Source organism: Zootoca vivipara, chromosome 2, assembly GCF_965207765.1.
Source record: "Zootoca vivipara chromosome 2, rZooViv2.hap1.1, whole genome shotgun sequence".
Lineage (NCBI taxonomy): Eukaryota > Metazoa > Chordata > Lepidosauria > Squamata > Lacertidae > Zootoca > Zootoca vivipara.
The window spans coordinates 18,144,441-18,163,571 of record NC_142584.1 but is presented as its reverse complement, the minus strand read 5'-3'; the positions used below and the strand labels follow the sequence as shown (position 1 = coordinate 18,163,571).

General features: G+C 48.2%; 1 protein-coding gene across 7 annotated transcripts in view; it reads right to left on the bottom strand.

Moving 5' to 3' along the window:
* Window positions 1-760: 760 nt before the first annotated feature.
* The window catches only part of ITGA7 (integrin subunit alpha 7), a 62,338-nt gene continuing 43,967 nt past the window's right edge, over window positions 761-19,131 (bottom strand). For 4 of the 7 annotated variants that reach the window (XM_088661390.1, XM_088661389.1, XM_088661394.1 and 1 more), the window contains 13 exons: window positions 18,318-18,467; window positions 17,906-18,018; window positions 17,183-17,372; window positions 15,850-15,933; window positions 15,677-15,756; window positions 14,147-14,224; window positions 12,090-12,192; window positions 10,971-11,147; window positions 7,328-7,429; window positions 7,009-7,122; window positions 6,409-6,507; window positions 5,614-5,739; window positions 761-3,380 (listed from right to left, as the gene is read on the bottom strand). In XM_088661390.1, coding sequence (XP_088517516.1) covers window positions 3,201-3,380; window positions 5,614-5,739; window positions 6,409-6,507; window positions 7,009-7,122; window positions 7,328-7,429; window positions 10,971-11,147; window positions 12,090-12,192; window positions 14,147-14,224; window positions 15,677-15,756; window positions 15,850-15,933; window positions 17,183-17,372; window positions 17,906-18,018; window positions 18,318-18,467 — 1,596 coding nt within the window. In that variant the 3' untranslated portion in view covers window positions 761-3,200. Of the gene's footprint in view, window positions 3,381-4,809; window positions 4,961-5,613; window positions 5,740-6,408; window positions 6,508-7,008; window positions 7,123-7,327; window positions 7,430-10,970; window positions 11,148-12,089; window positions 12,193-14,146; window positions 14,225-15,676; window positions 15,757-15,849; window positions 15,934-17,182; window positions 17,373-17,905; window positions 18,019-18,317; window positions 18,468-19,131 lie in introns of all 7 variants that reach the window. The other 3 variants (XM_088661392.1, XM_088661393.1, XM_088661391.1) reach the window with 2 other exon arrangements.

Sequence of the window (19,131 nt, the reverse complement as noted above, 5' to 3'; positions counted from 1 at the left end):
GCTCCAACTATGGGGGACGCAAGGCATTCTTCGGAGTGTTAATGCTTTGAGCCCCTCCATCATAGCTGTTGTGTTTTGGCATAACATGCAGTTGTTTGGGAGCATGACAAGGAAAAATAAACGTGACAACCCAAGTGTGCCTAGAGGAGGGGTAGGCAACCTAAGGCCCGTGGGCTGGATGCGGCCCAATCGCCTTCTCAATCCGGCCCGTGGACGATCCAGGAATCAGCGTGTTTTTATACGAGTAGAATGTGTGCTTTTATTTAAAATGCATCTCTGGGTTATTTGTGGGGCATAGGAATTTGTTCATCCCCCCCCAAAAAAATATAGTCCAGCCCCCCACAATGTCTGAGGGACAGTGGACCGGCCCCCTGCTGAAAAAGGTTGCTGACCCCTGGCCGAGAGCCTTTCCTCAATGTCCCTTGCAACTGAATATCACCCTGAGGGATTTCTGTCCAAATATGTTATTAATAAGTTTCATGCTTAATGTATTACACCTCTTCAGCAGGAGGCTGGTTTTCAATCTGCAGATGCCTTCTGTGTTTTTCAAGTAGCGTTATCCAAATATCACACAGGAGGTTGTGTTTGTGAGCTTCCTTTCTTTTCTGCTTAGCCCAAGTAGGGGAGTTGTGCTCCTTTTATCAGCCAGCCATTTCCAGTTTGCTGCGAACCTACTGAGGAACGCAACATAAACCCACTGCGGCTGAGACCCTGATCACAGCAGTCATTGAACAGCAAAGAGGTTTGCAGCACAATACAGTAAAGATTACCAGATTTATTGTGTGGCATAAACTGGAGTGTGGACTGGAGAACTTATGCTTCGATAGATCTGTAGTCTTTTCAGAGGCCATAGTCCTTTGTCGTTTCCACTGCACTAACACTGGTCTCCCTTCCAAAAGCCATTTAACAGTGGGTTTAATGGGTTTGCTGCAAGGCCTTGCTTTTATGAATTTCAGTAAATGTTCCAGGGTGGAAAGCTCTTGCCCTGCTTTTTCCACACCTTATTCTACCCACTGGTGATTCTGGTCACATCCACACGCCATACATTTAAAGCACTGTACCACTTTAACAGTCGCGGAGAATCCTGGGAACGGTAGTTTTGTTATTTAACAAACAGCAATCACAAAAAGGTAGATCTGAAAGCAATGAATGTCTGCAAATTGTCACCATTTGCTTCTGACAAGAGACTGGAAGGGATGGTCCTTCCCGCAAAATTCATATTAGCATTAACATTTTTTCCCGGGCCTGGGGAAAGGCACAGCTTGTTGGAAAGCATGGAGTTGAATGTAGGAGCTAAGGACACCAGTAAAAAAGGGGGTTATAGGCACCTGTTCTTATTGAAGAGTGGTCAGAAGGGGTTCTAGAGCTTACCCTTTTAGTAAGAATACTGGGAAGCCAGTGTCTCATACGCCCACCAACTTCTGATACTTTATGATTTAAAGAAATCCATTTTGTTCCTGCATTAAACATCTATGTCAACAGTGTGGTTCAACAGATCAGACCCTCCAAGTGTCCCTATTTTCCAGGGACGTCCCTGATTTAGAAACCATCCCAGTTTCTGATTTGATCCCGAAATGTCCCACTTTTCCTTAGAATGTCCCTATTTTCATTGGAGAAATGTTGGAGGGTTTTCCGACCCCCGAGTTGTCAGAAGGCAATCCTGTATAGGAAAGGGTTTTTTTTTAAAAAAAGTTTCATTGTGTTTTTATATATGTTGGAAGCTGCCCGGAGTGCCTGGGGCAACCCAGTAAGAAGTGTGGGCTATAAATAGTAAAATCATCATTATGGAATGGGACGTCCCTATTTTCATCGGAGAAATGTTGGAGGGTGTGGCAGATAAGGGTAGGGGGCTTGACCCTGGCTGCCATTTTTATCACCCAAAATTTCAGTGACGTTCTCAATAAGGGCTGTGAAGTATTTTGCTTATCCTGCTCATCATCCTCACACTACCCTAGTGAGGCAGGTCACTGCATACCAATGTTACGAAGAAGGAACTGTGGGCAAAGAGGCAGGGGAGTTGTCTAGGCCATCAAGGAAGGAGGTTGTGAGGTTGTGTGTGTGTGCAAGTGCGCATGTGTGACAACTCAACTGAAGTTGCCACTGCCATTTGGTGACCAAGGAAGAGAGTGAAGGGGCTGGGAGGTATCCTTCTGCATTCATTGTGTGGCACAATTTTTAAAAACGTTTTTCCTGCAGGCCCTGCCCTTGCCACATTGTCCCCTACCCAGGCTGTGGTTATTAGCATATGATTAAGACTGGCAGGGATGTCCTTCCAGAATGACAATAGCCGTCCTTGTTTTTGAAGAAAGCTGCAAACCATACCAGAGAGCCACCAAGGTTAGTGAAGAACTTCTGTTGTTACACCAGGGATGGAGAACATGTGGTTCTCTAGATGTTGCTGGACTACAATTTCCCATCATCCCACACCATTTCGGCTGGACTGGTTGGGATTGATGGGAGCTTGAGTCTAACTTCATATGGAAGACTGCAGATTATTCACTCCTGCACTAAAGCATGTTGTCTCAAACCCAACCTAGTTCTCAACTTCAGGCATCAAGGCTCTCCAATATTAGTTAGACAAAATAAATTACAAAAAGCTAGCATGAAAAAAACGATCTTGCTCAAGAAGGGGGGAATCTCTTGTCTTCTTCACCAGGGGTGGTTGGGTGTGGGGTTTTTTTTTGGCTCTGAACCCCTCTAACACACCCAAGGAATCCAGGTTCTTCTCTTTCCCAAAGAATCAGGTCTTGTAGCAAATGTATGCCCCATTTGCAGCAGAGTAGACAGTGATAGATGCTATTCCAACTCTCAGCAGCAAAATGCAAAGTTCTTTTCCCAGCAGATAAACGCTTTAGGAAACTAGAAATAGAGGGTTCCTCCTGCTGCTCATTCAGTTTTCCACATGGCTGCTGCCCAGCTTTGCAAGGAAAAGCAGAATACCAGAAAAAAAATATCCTTAGCAACCTTTGGCTTTGCAGAATCTGTCACTGTAACCTCCATGGCTAAGCACGTGTCCCCCTGAATCTCTGCTGAATCCCCCACAAGAAAGGGGCAGTCCAGTGTCCGCAGATCTTCCAGAGAGGAGAGCAGGCAAGGAACCCTACTATCAGCCAGGCTGGTGTCAACACAAAGGTTTATCCAGTAGCAGCTCTCTCTGCCAATCAGAAGCATGCCACAGGGAGGGCAGGGCAGGGATGTATCTAGGCCGAGACAGGAACGTGACCATCGCCCTCCGCATTCCAGTTAGTGACCCAGTCCTTCTTGGTAATGGTGCCCGTCTTCTCCTCACGGAAAAGCTGGCGCTCCTGGTGAGGAATCTTGACTGCATGATACTGCGGCACTTTGTCTTCATGGTAGCGGGTACGTTTGAAGAAGCCAAGCTGGGGAAGAAGAAGCCACAATATTCAATCTATGAAAGTAATGAACAGATTCCCCAATGGAACTGCTGGAAGGCAGGGCAGGATGCCCGCTGTTTTGCCACCAACCCATGGGCTGCATCCTGCAGCTGTAACCAGCGGTGGTGATGTATGTTCCCAGGGGTCCTCTCCAGACCCCGTTCTTCATCCCCTGGCGTGGCACACCATGCATCGGGAAGACATAGCCTATTAGCATGCACCTTTAACACTTACAAACACTTGTGAGGATTCATTCATCAGGGCACTCTCACCCCCTTGCAGCCGTCTATAGATTTCCCCTCCTGTATGCATTTCCTAGCCGATTACTGAAAAGCGTCTTGCACTTTTGCACCACATCCAGGGGGATGTTTACCATATTCTGGGCTTGTAGGGTGGAATCTGTGCCCCTCCAAATCTCATTGAACTACTACTCCTATCATTCCTGGCCCTTGGTCATGCTGGCTACCATTGGTGGAAGAAAGAGTCCCATCAACATCTGGTGAGTCACAGGTTTCCCCAGTGCTACTACAGCACACGAAATATTCTGAGCAAAGGCAGATACTCTGGCAGTCCTAATGGGGAGCCAGGTGTTTTGGCTATACACATCCTGTCTGCTGTGGTAGCTTGCTGGGATGGAGGAGATAAAACAAGACCAGATAGAAGGACCTGCATGTCTGGACACTGGAGGTTCAGAAGTGCTGAATTAGGGCATCTGTTCCCATAAAGTAAAACCATGGGCCCAATGCAGAGAGAGAGAGAGGATAGGTAGCAGCTCCTTGTCCTTGCCACTAGCTGCTGACTTACTTAGAACAAGCAGTGACGCTAAGGAGAACATACAATAGAGGTAGGGAGCTTCAGGGGTTTGCAGTGGGTTTAGGGACTCATTGAGTGCCCAGCAATGCCATCCAGGCACCAGCTATCTTAACTAGCCCGAAGATTTTGTCGACTGTCATCTGCACTTGTGAGCACATACCTGAGTAGCAGCTAAGTACTTCACACTCCTGCTTTTTTTGCAGGCACTCACCTGACTCTCAAGGCATTTGCAGAATTATATTCTGCTACACTCTCACATGCCGTCATTTCCAACAGCATTTAGGCTTTTGGTGCTAGTGCTTCTTGAAGTCCTTGACCATCCGTGGATTATTTCATGGCGATGTATTTTTAACAGTCAACACCCTTGCAACCCGCCAAGAAATCCACATGCACAAAATAATGGTAATCACTCTTGTATGTTACGATCTACAAAGTCCTCCACACACACACACTCCCGGGTACACTGAGGGCATACTTGGAAGTCCACTGGCCTGCTGTTTGCTTGCACATGCACTAATATTTTTAGTGAGCTCACATTAAGAGCACTCCATCACTTGTTATTCCCATTCCCACATCTGTGCCCTCACTCCTACACACGTACAAGCAGGGGGTCAGTCAGGCGGCGAGGCCGGGCATTACCGCTAGGCCTCCATGGCCTGATTATCGGCATCAGACGGCTGTATGGCCAGCCGAGCCCGGTAATAGTTCGCGGAGTATTTGGATTCCCGGCTTGTCCTCTTGAAGAAGCCGCACTGGGAGCGAGGAGAAGTATGAATGGCGTTATCAGCTTTGCATATGATCTGTCTCCAAGGATGGGGTCTAAAGGCCTGAGCAGCAGCAACAGGATGGCATCCTAAGACTCATCTGTGTTCATGGGTACCCCTCAAGCGGAATCCATCTCCCATCATTATCCATGGGTAGAGGCTTTAGGTTGCCTGCCACCAGGCAGTTAACTCCAAAATGTAAATCCCAGCTGATACGGTTCAATCGTTTTGAAAGGATGTGACCTTGGGGCTCTATGGCTGTGGGGAATAGCGTCTAGGGGTTGGACATTTGTTGCAATGGGAATAATCTCCAAGGGTCTTTATCAAGGCCATTATTTGCAATAATGGACCCTTGATGCCCAGATTCAAATTTTAGTGTGGTGAAGTAAACTGGAACCACCTTGTAAACTCTGCTCCAGCATCACAGAATCGTAGAATCGTAGAATTGGAAGAGACCCTGAGAGTCATCTAAGTCCAACCCCCTGCAATGCAGGAATCTCAGCTAAAGCATCTATGAGAGATGGCCATCCAACCTCTGCTTAAAAACCTCCAAGGAAGGAGAGTCCACAACCCCTGGAAGAGAGGCAAAGCCCCACAGAAACACCCTGGTCACCGCTGCCCCTTTCTCCAGGCCAGCTCACCTTCCATAAGATGGAGACGAGCAGCCCCAGCACTAGGATCCCAGCTAGTACTGCAATGAGGATGATCCACCAAGGCACGCCTCGTGCCACGGCTATGCTGGGATCCAAGTAGACCATCACTGGGATCTGGGGGGGAGAAAGCAAGTTGCAGAAAGTGAGAGAGCAGGCCAAAACGTGGTGAAGAATGGCAGCCTAAGCCACTGCTCAGCTCGGCTGTAAAACCACCTCCCTCTCTGAGGAACAGGCACCACTATCGCTGGCACTTTCTGAAACAAAAGACTGTGATCAAACTAAGGGTGCTTACAGACTGGTAGTATCTTTGGACAGTCTGCTGCTGCTATTTGGGAGGAGGTTCAGTCTGCATGGCATCCCATACTGTTAGCAACACTCTGGGCTATGTGCATAAAAGCCCATATCTGATTTAAAAGGCTGGTTTTCTTGGACAGTATCTCGCTCCTCATTTTCGTATCCTTCCCCCCTCCCTTTTTAAATGGGCATTGCATATTTTACTGGGACAGGGAGAAGTGGAACTGCACTGAGTTTATTTATGATTTCGGTTAAGATTCCCCTTCTCTCTGACCCGGCAGCAGCAACGGGGGGGGGGGGGGAACAGTGAGAAAGGCATAACTGTAGAAATCATTTATTCATTTATTAAATTTGTACGCCGCTCTTCGCCCAAAGATCACAGGGCAGTTCACAACCTAAAGATGCAAATTGTCCTTGGCTGCAAAGTATTTCAGATTGCGCAAGGAAAATAACAAGGGGCAAATGAGCTAAGCCGCGAGGCTCCCGTACCTGCACCGTGGCATCCTTCAGAACCAGGTTGCGAATGGTAGATTTCACGGTGATGCTGGCTCGAACAATCACTTCCACCGATGTCGTGTCATAGTACTCCTAAGGGCAAAAAGGGAAGAGGGCTCAGAATAACCAAAAGTCTTAGAATCATAGGATTGTAGAGTTGGAAGGGACCCTGAGTGCCATCCAGCCCAACCCCCTGCAATGGAGGAATCTTTTGCCCAATGTGGAGCTCCAACCCATGGCCCTGAGATTAAGAGTCCCCTGCTCTACCAACAGAGTTATCCCAGGGAATGGACAAGCCTGCAATTAGGATGCTGAAAACCATTGCCATGAGTATTGCAATGGTTCCCTTGCATCCGATGTGTGACTTCATTTTAGATTCTAAATGGCCCTTTTAAGTGGAACTCTCCCATCTAGGACTGCAAGAAATTACTGCTGTGAGCCAAGCCACACAATTCATGGAGATACTCCCTAAAACATATTCTTTGTGACCTGAAATTAGCTGGGCAGGGAGAAGTCCTTAATTTGCGAGGTCTACTCCAGAGGTTTGCACATATTGCTGTTCATCTAATATCGAACAGGGGGAGCCCAACTAACCTCTAGGAAGGTGCTGTTCCAGAGACGGCCCCAGATGCTGAGCACAGCTGAACGGTCAAAGCTGTAGAGAGGACACTGGAAGAGCTGGCAATGAGCAGTACCCACAGCACAGTCCTGAAGCATGAGGCAGAGAGTCATCAAGGATTTTAGTACCAGTCGGTTTGCCGGAAATTATATCCTACACATCAGTGATCCATCAAAACCCAGGTGTTTAAGGTTGTTTAATGAAAAACAGGTTAAGAGACAGCAAAATTTGAGTGGAGGGGCAGCAGACATAATGCTTTCAACGTCTTTTATGAACGTGAAAAATCTCACTCACCAATGTGACATTTTTTTGCTTTCCCCAATAAGTCAGTGGCCGGCTAGTGGGCACCTCAGGCGGCTCGGCCTCTCGCTTCTTCCTACCTTGGTGAAGAGGCTCCTAAAGAAAAGAGCAAGGGATTGGGGACACTTCAGAAACGTGTCGTTTTCTGATCACAAACCAAAAACTGGTCCTCACCGCTGCCTCAGGCAGGCAACGGATTTGCAGGCAACTGTCGAGGATCCATTAAACGCACACACTGGACACAAGGCAGGAAAAAAACACCAGCAAACTGATACACACGTGAATTGATGAATTAGATCATGGGTAGGCAAACTAAGGCCCAGGGGCCTGATCCGGCCCAATCGCCTTCTAAATATGGCCCATGGACGGTCTGGGAATCAGCGTGTTTTTACATGAGTAGAATGTGCCCTTTTATTTAAAATGCACCTCTGGGTTATTTGTGGGGCATAGGAATTCATTATTATTTTTCCCCAAAATATAGTCTGGCCCCCCACAAGGTCTGAGGCACAGTGGACCGGCCCCCTGCTGAAAAAGTTTGCTGATCCCTGAATTAGATTAACTTTAGTTCTGTGCTTTTGAATTAAGAAGAATGTGAAACAAAGCCAGCCCTATGCTTTTGCACACAGAAGATGGAGCTTTTGAACAGAAGTGATTAGAACCTGACCGTGTCTTGGTATGGGAAACAGCATAGAACAAATCCTTGTGGACAGGGACTGATTTATGATTTAGTTAACAAAACTTCATTGGTTGGGAGAGGAAGCAATCCTGGCCCCCTCCTCTCCCACCATGTTACCGTGTTTCCCCTTTTTTAAGACACCGTCTTATAACTTTTTTCCCTCAAAAAAACACACGGTGGCTTATTTTCAGGGGGTGTCTTTTTTTTTAAGTGCTGGTACAACTGGGTCCCACTGGCTCAGGACACTCGGTGCTCTCTTCCGCGCACATTATAAACACCACACTCTAGCCTACTGTGCTATCCAGGTTTTACTGTCAACCAGGCTGGCAGCAGCTCTCCAGAATTTCAAACTTGGGGGTACCTGGGGGTTAAACCTGGGATCCTTCTGCTCCCCGGGCTCTCTCACGCCGGCCGAGGAATGAGGAGGGAGGCCGTGACCCGTCCCGCTCTGAGATGCTTGTGAGGGAAGCGCGAGGGGGACGAGGCTTGGGCCCATGCCCCTGGCGCGCGCGCGCGGCTGAATGACGAGCCGAAGCGGAACCTTTTCTCTGTGGGGGGGGGGAGACGCGCGCGCGCAAACACACACACACACACACACACTGAGAGAGAGACACGCACAGGGAGAGAAAGAAAGAGACGCGCGCGCGCACACACACACACACACAGAGAGACGCACGGGGGAGAGAGAGAAAGAGACGCGCGCACACACACAGAGAGAGAGACGCACGGGGAGAGAAAGAAAGAGACGCGCACAAACACACACACAGAGAGACGCACGGGGAGAGAAAGAAAGAGACGCGCACAAACACACACACAGAGAGACGCACGGGGGGAGAGAGAGAGACGCGCGCGCACACACACACACACAGAGACGGACGCACAGGAAGAGAAAGAAAGAGACGCGCGCACACAGAGAGAGAGACGCACGGGGGAGAGAGAGAAAGAGACGCGCACAAACACACACACAGAGAGACGCACGGGGAGAGAAAGAAAGAGACGCGCACAAACACACACACAGAGAGACGCACGGGGGGGAGAGAGAGAGACGCGCGCGCACACACACACACACACACACACACACACAGACGGACGCACAGGAAGAGAAAGAAAGAGACGCGCGCACACAGAGAGAGAGACGCACGGGGGAGAGAGAGAAAGAGACGCGCGCACACACACACACAGAGAGAGACGGACGCACAGGGAGAGAAAGAAAGAGACGCGCGCGCACACACACACAGAGAGAGACGCACGGGGGAGAGAGAGAAAGAGACGCGCGCGCACACACACACACACAGAGACGGATGCACGGGGAGAGAAAGAAAGAGACGCGCACAAACACACACACAGAGAGAGAGACGCACGGGGGAGAGAGAGAGAGAGACGCGCGCGCACACGCACACACAGAGAGAGACGGACGCACAGGGAGAGAAAGAAAGAGACGCGCGCACACACAGAGAGCGTGCGGCTGCAGCACACACAGAGAGCGTGCGGCTGCAGCGCTCACGAAGCAGCGCTGCACTTAGGGGAAGATGGCCAGGGAGGGGGGCTGCGGGGTCAAGGCAACGCGTGAAAGGGAGGGATGGCGAGGAAGAAGTGGGGAGTGAAGTGATCGGGGCTTTAACATGCCCGCACGCGCAAAAGGGAGGCTCGGAATGTGGAGATCGGTTCTGGCTGCTTCTCTTAAAGTGCCGCAAGTAACGAGCCTCTCTCTCTTTCCTCCTGCCGCTCGTGCCCTTGGTGCTTCGTGCGGCGCTGCTTCACGCTTTGTCAGCGCTGCAGCCGCCACCGCTTCTGGGCACCCACCCGACCCCGCAGGCTTCCTCCTCCTGCCGCGGCCGGCATTGCAGGAGCTGGGTCCTGCTGGCTGGTGCTCCGTGCGGCACTGCTGCACGCTTTATTGGCACTAAAGCAGCCACCGCCGCTTCCGGGCACTGACCCGACCCGGCAGGCTTCCTCCTCCTGTCGTGGCCGGCATGCTGGGTCCTGCTAGCTGGTGCGGAAGTATGGCTTATTTTCGGGGTATGTCTTATAGCTCTCAAATGGTTAAAAACCCTGCCATGGCTTACTTTCTGACTACGTATTAAAAAAGGGGAAACACGGTAGTTGCTGGAGGAGTTAGGCTATGGCAGAGTTGTCTGTCCACTGGTCTCCTAAGAACAGATGAGTGACCAGTGGCCCATCTACTTTCCATCCTGTTCTCAGTAGCTGACTAGATGCTTGTGGGAAACCTACAAGTCTCCACTGACAGGGGTTATGCCGCTGCAGAGCTTCTGCTGCACATGCGGAAGAAATCAACAGGTGTTTTTACTGGTGATAGCAAGCCCAGGGCACCAAAGCCTAGGGATGGTACAGATATTCCTCCACCCAGTTGCTTTCAATGAAGGGGGAGGGAGGGAATGAAAGATGTTCAGCTCCACCAGGCTGAAGAGCTTGGCAAAACTTCCATACAGGCGCCCACAAAGACCCCTTCACATAGCTACCCTGACCCCTCCCCAGACCCACTTAGAATTGCTCCACCTGCCGGTTGTGTATACGACGCAGAGTGCAACAAAAACCAGGAATTGTGCACTTCGTATCAACGCAAAAACAAAAAGCCACATCTCTTTCTGCAGATAAATTTTCCACCCAGGAAGGCAAAAATAAGTGCAAAAAAGGAAAAAAAGAATGGGCAATGTTTGGACATCCCGAGGAGAAATCATGAATACACAATATTAATTGTGCTTTCACTATTACAAACAGCAGGTATTTATTAAGAACCTGGCAGCAGCATGTGGGCCTGACTACTATTTTTATGTTCACCATGAAAACGACAAATGAACCTTAAAAAACACCACAGCAACTAGTACCACAGAATCAAAGACATATCTGCCCAGAAGAGAGGAGATGAGTGGGGCAACCGCTATCATCAACATTGCCTGTTTATCATGCAACCCCTGTTTGTCAAGTTCCCACGACACCTACCAGAGCCAGATTCAGTGAGTTGGGTTTTGGGCTGCAGATCGTGCGATGCTGAGGCTGGGATGATAGCTCCAGCTTCAGTGGGTAGAGGAGCCACTTTCCATTTGCAATTTCATGGGGCCACATGACGTTGAGGAAGGCTGAGCCCAGCGTCTTCAGGGACTGGCCTTGGTTTGAGACCTGGTGTGTGGACAGAGAGGGACAAGCTGTGTTGGAGGAGAATGAAAGGGAAACTGGGTGCTGAAGGGAAGCAAACTCCTCCTCCAACCTCGCGCCACCCCCTGGGTTTTACTCCATATAAACAAGGTTACACTTGTGTGCTTTGCATTAAGCTTGACTAAGTACCCCCTCCAATTGTTAATAACTATTAACACGAGTGAAATCCCCACTATCCATAAATATGCATTGAAAAGGCACATACATATTTGGTGATTAATCTAAGTAACTTTGATTAAGATTATTCTTTGCTATTCTTTGCATTTGTGGGGTAGGTGAGGGAGAAGATCTCCCCCATTATATTCCCCATTGTCAGCTCCATCAAATCCCCAGAAAGAGATTTTTGGAACAGATGCTTGCACCGCCACAGGGACAGAACCCTGAGGTGAAAATATGTTGGTTATTATCTGACTGTGATCCACTTGTCACATGCATGGCAGCCCTATTTTCCTAAAGTCACTAAAAAAGTACTCGTGCCAGCTATGCAAAAGACAATGCTGTAGACTGTGCAGGCGATTCTTTAATTTAACTTATTGTAAATGTTTCTTTTAACAGGTTTTAATTGGCTTGCTGGGTCTGTAATTGAATTTGAAATGGCTTTTAGTGACACACAATAAATGATTGCTTGATTGCTTAAGATTATTGGAGCAGGATATTTGACGTGCTCCCATTGATATATAAAGGAAGAAAGTAAATCGGTAGTTGCACAGGGAGGACACAGCAACCATAAACAAAAAAACCCACAGTCTCTTTATCTCAAACAGCCTAGATCCCATTCCCTATTCAGAGCAGACCCCCACCTCCAAACCTCCTGCGTTCCAGCAGTAACTGGCTACGATACTCTAGAAATACTCTGATTGAAGTGGTTGCAAACTCTCTGATCTGGAGGGGACAAGTGTCACTTACCGTCACTTGGAGAAGCACAGGACTGCCCACCTCACGTTCCCTCTTCATGGCACTTTCACCCCGCACCACCCCACTGAAGAAGAGCTTATTTGGTTCGGCCACTCTACAGAAAAAAAGAGATCATTTATTAATTAGATTATTTATTCTCTCCCAAGGAGCTCAAGGTGATGTATGTGGTTGTCGTCGTCGTCGTCCCCATTTCGTCCTCACAACAACCCTGCGAGGTGGGGTTAGGCTAAGAGACGGTGACTGGCCCAAGGTCGGCCAGTGAGCTTTGTGGCCGAGCGGGGTTCGAACCTTGCTCTCCCAGGTCCTAGTCCGACACTCTAACTGTTACACCACAGATTATTAGATTAGATGAGAGTGCATGGGAAGCTGGAGAAACAGAAGCCCAGGCCACATCACAGCTGCTGGGAATTGCAGCTCTGTGACAGGTCTCCCCACATCGTTTGGGGTTGGGGTTGGGGTTGGGGTTGGGGTTGGGGTTGGGGTTAGGGTTAGGGTTCCCAAGATTCTCTGAGGAAGTCATGAAGGTCAAAGAGGTATAAGAAAGCTTTAAATGTATGGGGTGGACGTGACCTCAATCTCTGTTAATCTGCTCTGTATAGATGTGCATTGAGTTTTCTGCACAAGCAGCGTAGCTTTTTCGATTTAATCTCTTTGGCCATGTGAACAGGCCCCCTGGTCAGGTCCGGATTTAGGTTTGACAAGGCCCTCCCTAAGCTACTGAAGGTAATGGGGCCCTTTATATGTCCAGCTGTTCTTTGTCAACAACAAATTGTCGCTGTTTTTTGTTGAATATATGCTGTACAGTAATTTATGGACCTAATAGGTATGTAGGTTTTATTTTATTTGTTTTTTATATTCTATATTGGAAATGTACATCCAGTCCCTCCCCATTTAAATTTTCGGGGGGGGGGGCAAGAGACATAAATGGCACTGCCCCTGGTACCAATGATTCAGGACAGAACCAATTTATTTTGGTGTGCAGTTCACTACCCATGAGGGCAGAAAATAAGTTCCCGAGATTGGCAGAGAAGGTCAAGGCAGGCTGGGAGTGGGGATTGACTTGTGTATCAAGCTAGCCCAACATACTCTTATGAACAAAATACTGTACACATATTTAACACATTTGCATGTGATTCCTCTTACAGTGCAACTTTTCCACCATTGCAGCATTTTGGAATGGGCTTCATGGAAGAATGACATGCAGGAATTGTTATATCAAAATTTAAAATACAAGGTGGATTTTTAAAGAATGATCCATGAGCAAATACAGTGGTACCTTGGTTCTCAAAAACCTTGGTTCTCAAAAACCTTGGTTCTCAAACTTCAAAAACCCAGAAGTAAGTGTTCCGGTTTTTGAACATTTTTTGGAAGCCCAACATCCAATGCGGCTGTCGGCTATTATTTCCGTGGCACCTGCATCAATCAGAAGCTGTGCCTTAGTTTTCTAACATTTCAGAAGACAAATGGATTTCTGGAATGGATTAAGTTGGGTGTTTTTTTTGCTATTTTTTTGCATTTTTGTTTTTGAGGCTTTTTTGGTTAATTTGTTTTTGTGACTGTGTGGAACCCAGTTCAGCTACTGATTGATTGATTGCGGAAATCGATAAAATCCCCCCATCCAAACAATGACTCTCATTAGTGCAGGTAAGAAAAAAAAATAATTTTAATTTTTATCATCTACAATACTGTCTTAATTATGTTATAATGCAGTACATTGTTCATTGCTTTCATTTTATGGATCAATGGTCTTGTTAGATAGTAAAATTCATGTTAAATTGCTGTTTTAGGGGTTGTTTTTAAAAGTCTGGAACTGATTAATCCATTTTGCATTACTTTCTATGGGAAAGCACACCTTGGTTTTGGAACGGATTCCGGAACGGATTAAGTTTGAGAACCAAGGTACCACTGTATTAAATTCCAGGTGGCTTTTTATCATGCATGCTTCTGTTCTGAATGTATCTCACAGCAGATGCAAAACGTTTTAACACTCTGACAATGAAGTTGCATTGACTTGAACTGGATGTGAACTATCTCCATGTGACCCTTACCCAGAAACAGAGAGAGGAAGTTCCATGATCACGTGGGCACGTGCTAGCACTGGGGCCAACCCAGGCTGCTCCGAGATCCTGTAGGAGAGAGGAGAGTTGGAGGAGTTCAGCTTACGGGTCCCTCCAGACACCATGTTTTTAGGGCACTCGAGCAGGTCGGGCGCCCTGGCGCTGAGGCGCGGAGATCGCTCCGGCGCCCTCGCAGCGCGCAGCACGGCTTCCGTGCGGCTTTGCTGCGCAGCGCCCTGCCTGCCAGCCCGGCGCCCGGCACCACCAGGACTATATCTAGAGCCGGCCCTGCATGTTTTATTGCACATTCATGCTGATTAGCGCTCGTTATGCTATCATGGTGATCATATGCAAGCTCACTTTCAATATTGTCTGTGCCTAAAAGATTTAAGGGCAATCACAATGCTTCCTATCAGTGCATATGCTGCCGACATCTCGTACGGTTTTTTACAACAACTGTTATGGTTTAATTTTGTTGTACTAAAGCCCCTCTGGACTGCAATGTGGTAGCACTGGGAAAGTAAAGGAAAGGTAAAGAGAAAGGACCCCTGGATGGTTAAGTCCAGTCAAAGGTGACTGACGGTGTGGTTGTAGCGCCCATCTTGCTTTGAGGCCATTTGTCCACAGACAGCTTAACGGGTCATGTGGCCAATAGGACTAAACCGTTTCTGGCGCAACAGGACACAGTGTTGGAAGCCAGAGCGCACGGAAACACCGTTTACCTTCCCGTCGCAGCAGTACCTATTTATCTACTTGCCCTGGCATGCTTTCGAACTGCTAGGTTGGCAGGAGCTGGAATAGAACATCGGGCGCTCACCCCGTCACAGGGATTCGAACCACCGACCTTCTGATTGGCAGGCCCAAGTGGTTTAGACCATAGCGCCACCCGTGTCCCTATTGGGGAAGTATGGCAGAACAACTAATAAAGCAGGCTAAACCAACCAGCAATTATTGTGTCAAGAACAGTGCTTTTTTTTCCCTAGAAAAATAGGTGCCGGTACTCACCATGTTTACAGTAAGTGCCGCACTTTTTAACAACACCACAAAGTGGTGCCAATACTGCGTACCCTCGAGTATCCCCTGAAAAACAGCACTGGTCAAGAATATTTTGCAGAATACAGCTGCAATAAACACCAGTTTGGACAGGAGAAGCCCGACAGGGATTGATACCACCACATGCCAATCTCTGCTACCTGAACCCTCTCTTTCCCTTGATAAACTGCCTGACACCTACTGCAGCCTCTCTGTAGCCCCTGACCTAAGGAATTTCTACAATCCTCTGATGACAGCAAAATATACCTAATCAACGAGTTCCAAAAACATAAGCAAACCCAAGTTGCTTAGCAGTTTATATTTTTTTGGAGGCTGACCTTGCAAGATCCGAGCTCGGGGCCACCGTTTGTAAATTTACCCAAATAAGCTCGTACAGGTCTTGCATTGCTTGCGGAGGAGCTCCTGCAATGTGCTTTTGCTTTGGATCTAGCAAGCTCAATTCTGGGGAGGAAGGGATGCCCTACTCACGTGCTAAGTTCTAGCCCTACTTCCAGCTCGGTGGTCTCCAAGGTAATGCCTGAGGTTTCCAGAACAAGGTAGAACCGGACCTGAAGAGAGGAATGGAGTGGGTTTAAGGTGAAAATAAGAGCTGCGAAAGAAGCATGGAGGGGAGGGAGTGGTGGTGCCGATCCGAACCTCACCTGTGCTCCACGTTTCATGGGGTTCCCAAGCTCGCATTCCATATAAGAGGCACTCTGGTTAGACATACAGGTTGGGGCCTTCTCCTGTGAAAGACAAGGTTTTTATTTCATCACCAGAAGGTTTGCAGGGCTGTGTGTTGATCTATGCTAACAAGAAAACAAAACCTACCAACCCACACCGATCTAAATCCTGCACCAAAGTTCCCAAACAATGTGATGAGAATAAATGACTGCATATTTTCGGCTCGAACAATTTCCACACCCCAAAGATCAGATTGCAAATAATTCAGAAAAATATGGCAAGGATTGAAGCAATGGAAAGATATGGAAATTGTCACTCATTGAGCTATATCAGGGATGTCCAACAGGATGATCGCGATCTACTGGTAGATCCCTGGGACGTTTTGGTAGATTGCGGTCCATCGCCCCCTCCCCCTCGCCCCGCCCTTCATTGTTGCACGATCTGCAGGATGGAAGACGGAGTTTACTCAGTGAGGCTGTTTGTTTCCCTTCCCCATCGATTTGTTGGTGAGTGGCTGTTCCTCTTTCTCCCCTAAAACCCTTAAAAATTGGGTTTTCCTCCTCCCTAAAAAAAAATAAAAAGCTCAAAAACTTTGACCTGAACCCCTAAAAAATGGGGATCACTGCCAGTTTTTAATTCTGTAAATAGATTGCAGTCTCTTGGGAGTTGGCCACTCCTGAACTATATAAATAATAGCTCAATAGCCTATACTACTCTAAGTTACCATCAAAAGTTGCCAAACGTGTTCCCTAGCTTTTATTTACGATCGTGTTAAGAACTTCAAGAACTGGTGCTTGAATTTGCCTCTTTCCCCTTGCCCCTTGCCATTCCCTTTGTATTGTGTATTTTAATTGTGTATTTGTAAGCCCGTGGGTGGGGACTGCATTTTTTTTTAAAAAAAAAAACCATTTGACTGTAAGCAGCTCTGGTAGCCTTTTCTGGCTTACGAGCAGGGCGATTGCGTTTTGCACAAATATTTAAAGCAACCTCCTTGGAAGTCAGCGACTCAAACTCTGGTCAGCCTCCAACCACAGAGGTAGCTGCCTCCTTTGCGGAAGTAGCTGGTGGAGGCTGGTCTATTAGGGTAAATGAGGCACTGTTCCACAAACCTGTCTTGATTCCCCCAAGGCTCCGCCTCTCATTGGTTCTGGCACCACCTACTGTTGGCCTGCCCTACCAGTCCCAAAGGGCACCAGCCACCGCTGGAAGCATCTATTCTGAGTGCCATCTCAGCCAATCCCATAGACCAGCTCTTTCCTATGCTTCCCTCTGTGGACTATACAGTATATTACAGCCGTTTCCAATGTGTACCATGGCATCATAGAGGCGCAAAGCAGAATAAGACAAGGTAGGTGGCAGAGAGACAAGCAGCATGGCTTCGTGGGCATCGTCTCCATCCCGCTGTGGCTCAGCTGCATCCGAAGGAAAGTTGGTGACATGGATCTCAAGGGCTACGACTTTTTGGTCACTCATGGAAAAAACATCCAAGCCATCGTCGCCTCTGGAGGAAAGGAAGAGAGGTTACCATGAAGGCCTTGGGTCTTTTGGGGATTATGGCAGGCATCCCCAAACTGCGGCCCTCCAGATGTTTTGGCCTACAACTCCCATGATCCCTAGCTAACAGGACCAGTGGTAGAGGAAGATGGGAATTGTAGTCCAAAACATCTGAAGGGCCGAAGTTTGGAGATGCCTGGATTATGGCTACATGAACTGGTCCCAGTCTCAACCAGCTCCCTGTTACGGCTGACCTCTGCAGCATCCCTTCACAAAAATCTAGGAGGGATGCCATTGTGTTGGAGATGCACGGTAAGGCACAGCAACTTGTGTGTTTCCTCACTCACAACTACTGTGTGACACCAGAAATGTTCCTGCTAAAATTATTTGTTTTAATTTTTATAAAAACATTTTTGTACCACCTTTCAGCCCCAGCAAGCCCCCACCCCCACCCCATGATTTACAAGAACAGAAAACACAGCAAAACCAAACAATTATACCAATGCTACCGCCAGGTAATAATTCATACCCTGCTCTTACCTGGGCAGGGGATGGAATACAGCATTATCAACACGAGAACAGAACCGGTAGTTCAGCTGCAGGTTGCTCTGACAGATCTTGTCCTCCCCACATCCCTGCTTGAGGAAATTCACCTGGGGGAACAGAAAAGGTATGGGTGGGCATGGCAGAGCTACAAGCGGGTGCAGCTCCAGAGGCACTCTTACAAAGGTCCCCTACAGGAGGAAAGCACTCACTTAAAAACTGCTATAGGGCCACCCAATGCATAGTGCAGATCTCTGAACAAGCCAAATACACAGAGGAGACAGAATAAATGGCAATGGCAAGACATAAGGCTCCTCATTTGTTTCTCACAATGAAACATGCCTTTGCTGCTCACGTGTTGAAGGGGATCCAGGCTTCAGCCTTGGAACCAGCTGTCACACATGCCTACCTCTGTCCTCTGAGTGCTGGGTGGCACAACATTCAGCACCGGCATTAGTGGGCCCAGCGTGGCGCCATGGGCCTGGCGCTTGCTGCGGGCATGCTTGATATTGTAGTTCATCATCACCACAATGGGATGCAGCTTGTCCCGGACTTGGTCCTGCAATAGAGGGCATTGTTGTTTTGTATGGAGAGAGAAAATTCCCATGACTCCCTTTCCCCCCACAAAACAGCAACAAATTCCAACCCCCTGCTGCTCAGATCCTATCCAGCCCCTAAACAGATTACAGTCAAGGGAACGTGGCCCTTGTCAGAAAGAAATGTTCCTCCCTCCTGACACGCAGCATGGGATTGTATGAAGGTAGAAAGGTAAAGGACCCCTGGATGGTTAAGTCTAGTCAAAGGTGACTATGGGGTTGCGGCGCTCATCTCACTTTCAGGCCGAGGGAGCCGGCGTTTGTCCACAGACAGCTTTCCGGGTCATGTGGCCAGCATGACTAAACCGCTTCTGGTGTGACGGAACACTGTGATGGAAGCCAAAGCTCATGGAAACACCACCCCGTTTACTGGCGTGCTTTCGAGCTGCTAGGTTGGCAGGAGCTGGGACAAAGCAACAGGAGCTCACCCCGTCATGTGGATTTGAACTGCCAACCTTCTGATCGGCAAACCCAATAGGATCAGTGGTTTAGACCACAGCGCCACCCGCGTCCCATTGGCTTGTATACCACCCAGTGACCCAGAACAAGGTTTCTAACTCAGGGATACAAGAAAGCTGGGGGTGTGGAAGGGATAGTGTGGGTTGTAAGCCTAGTGCTTAAACAGGG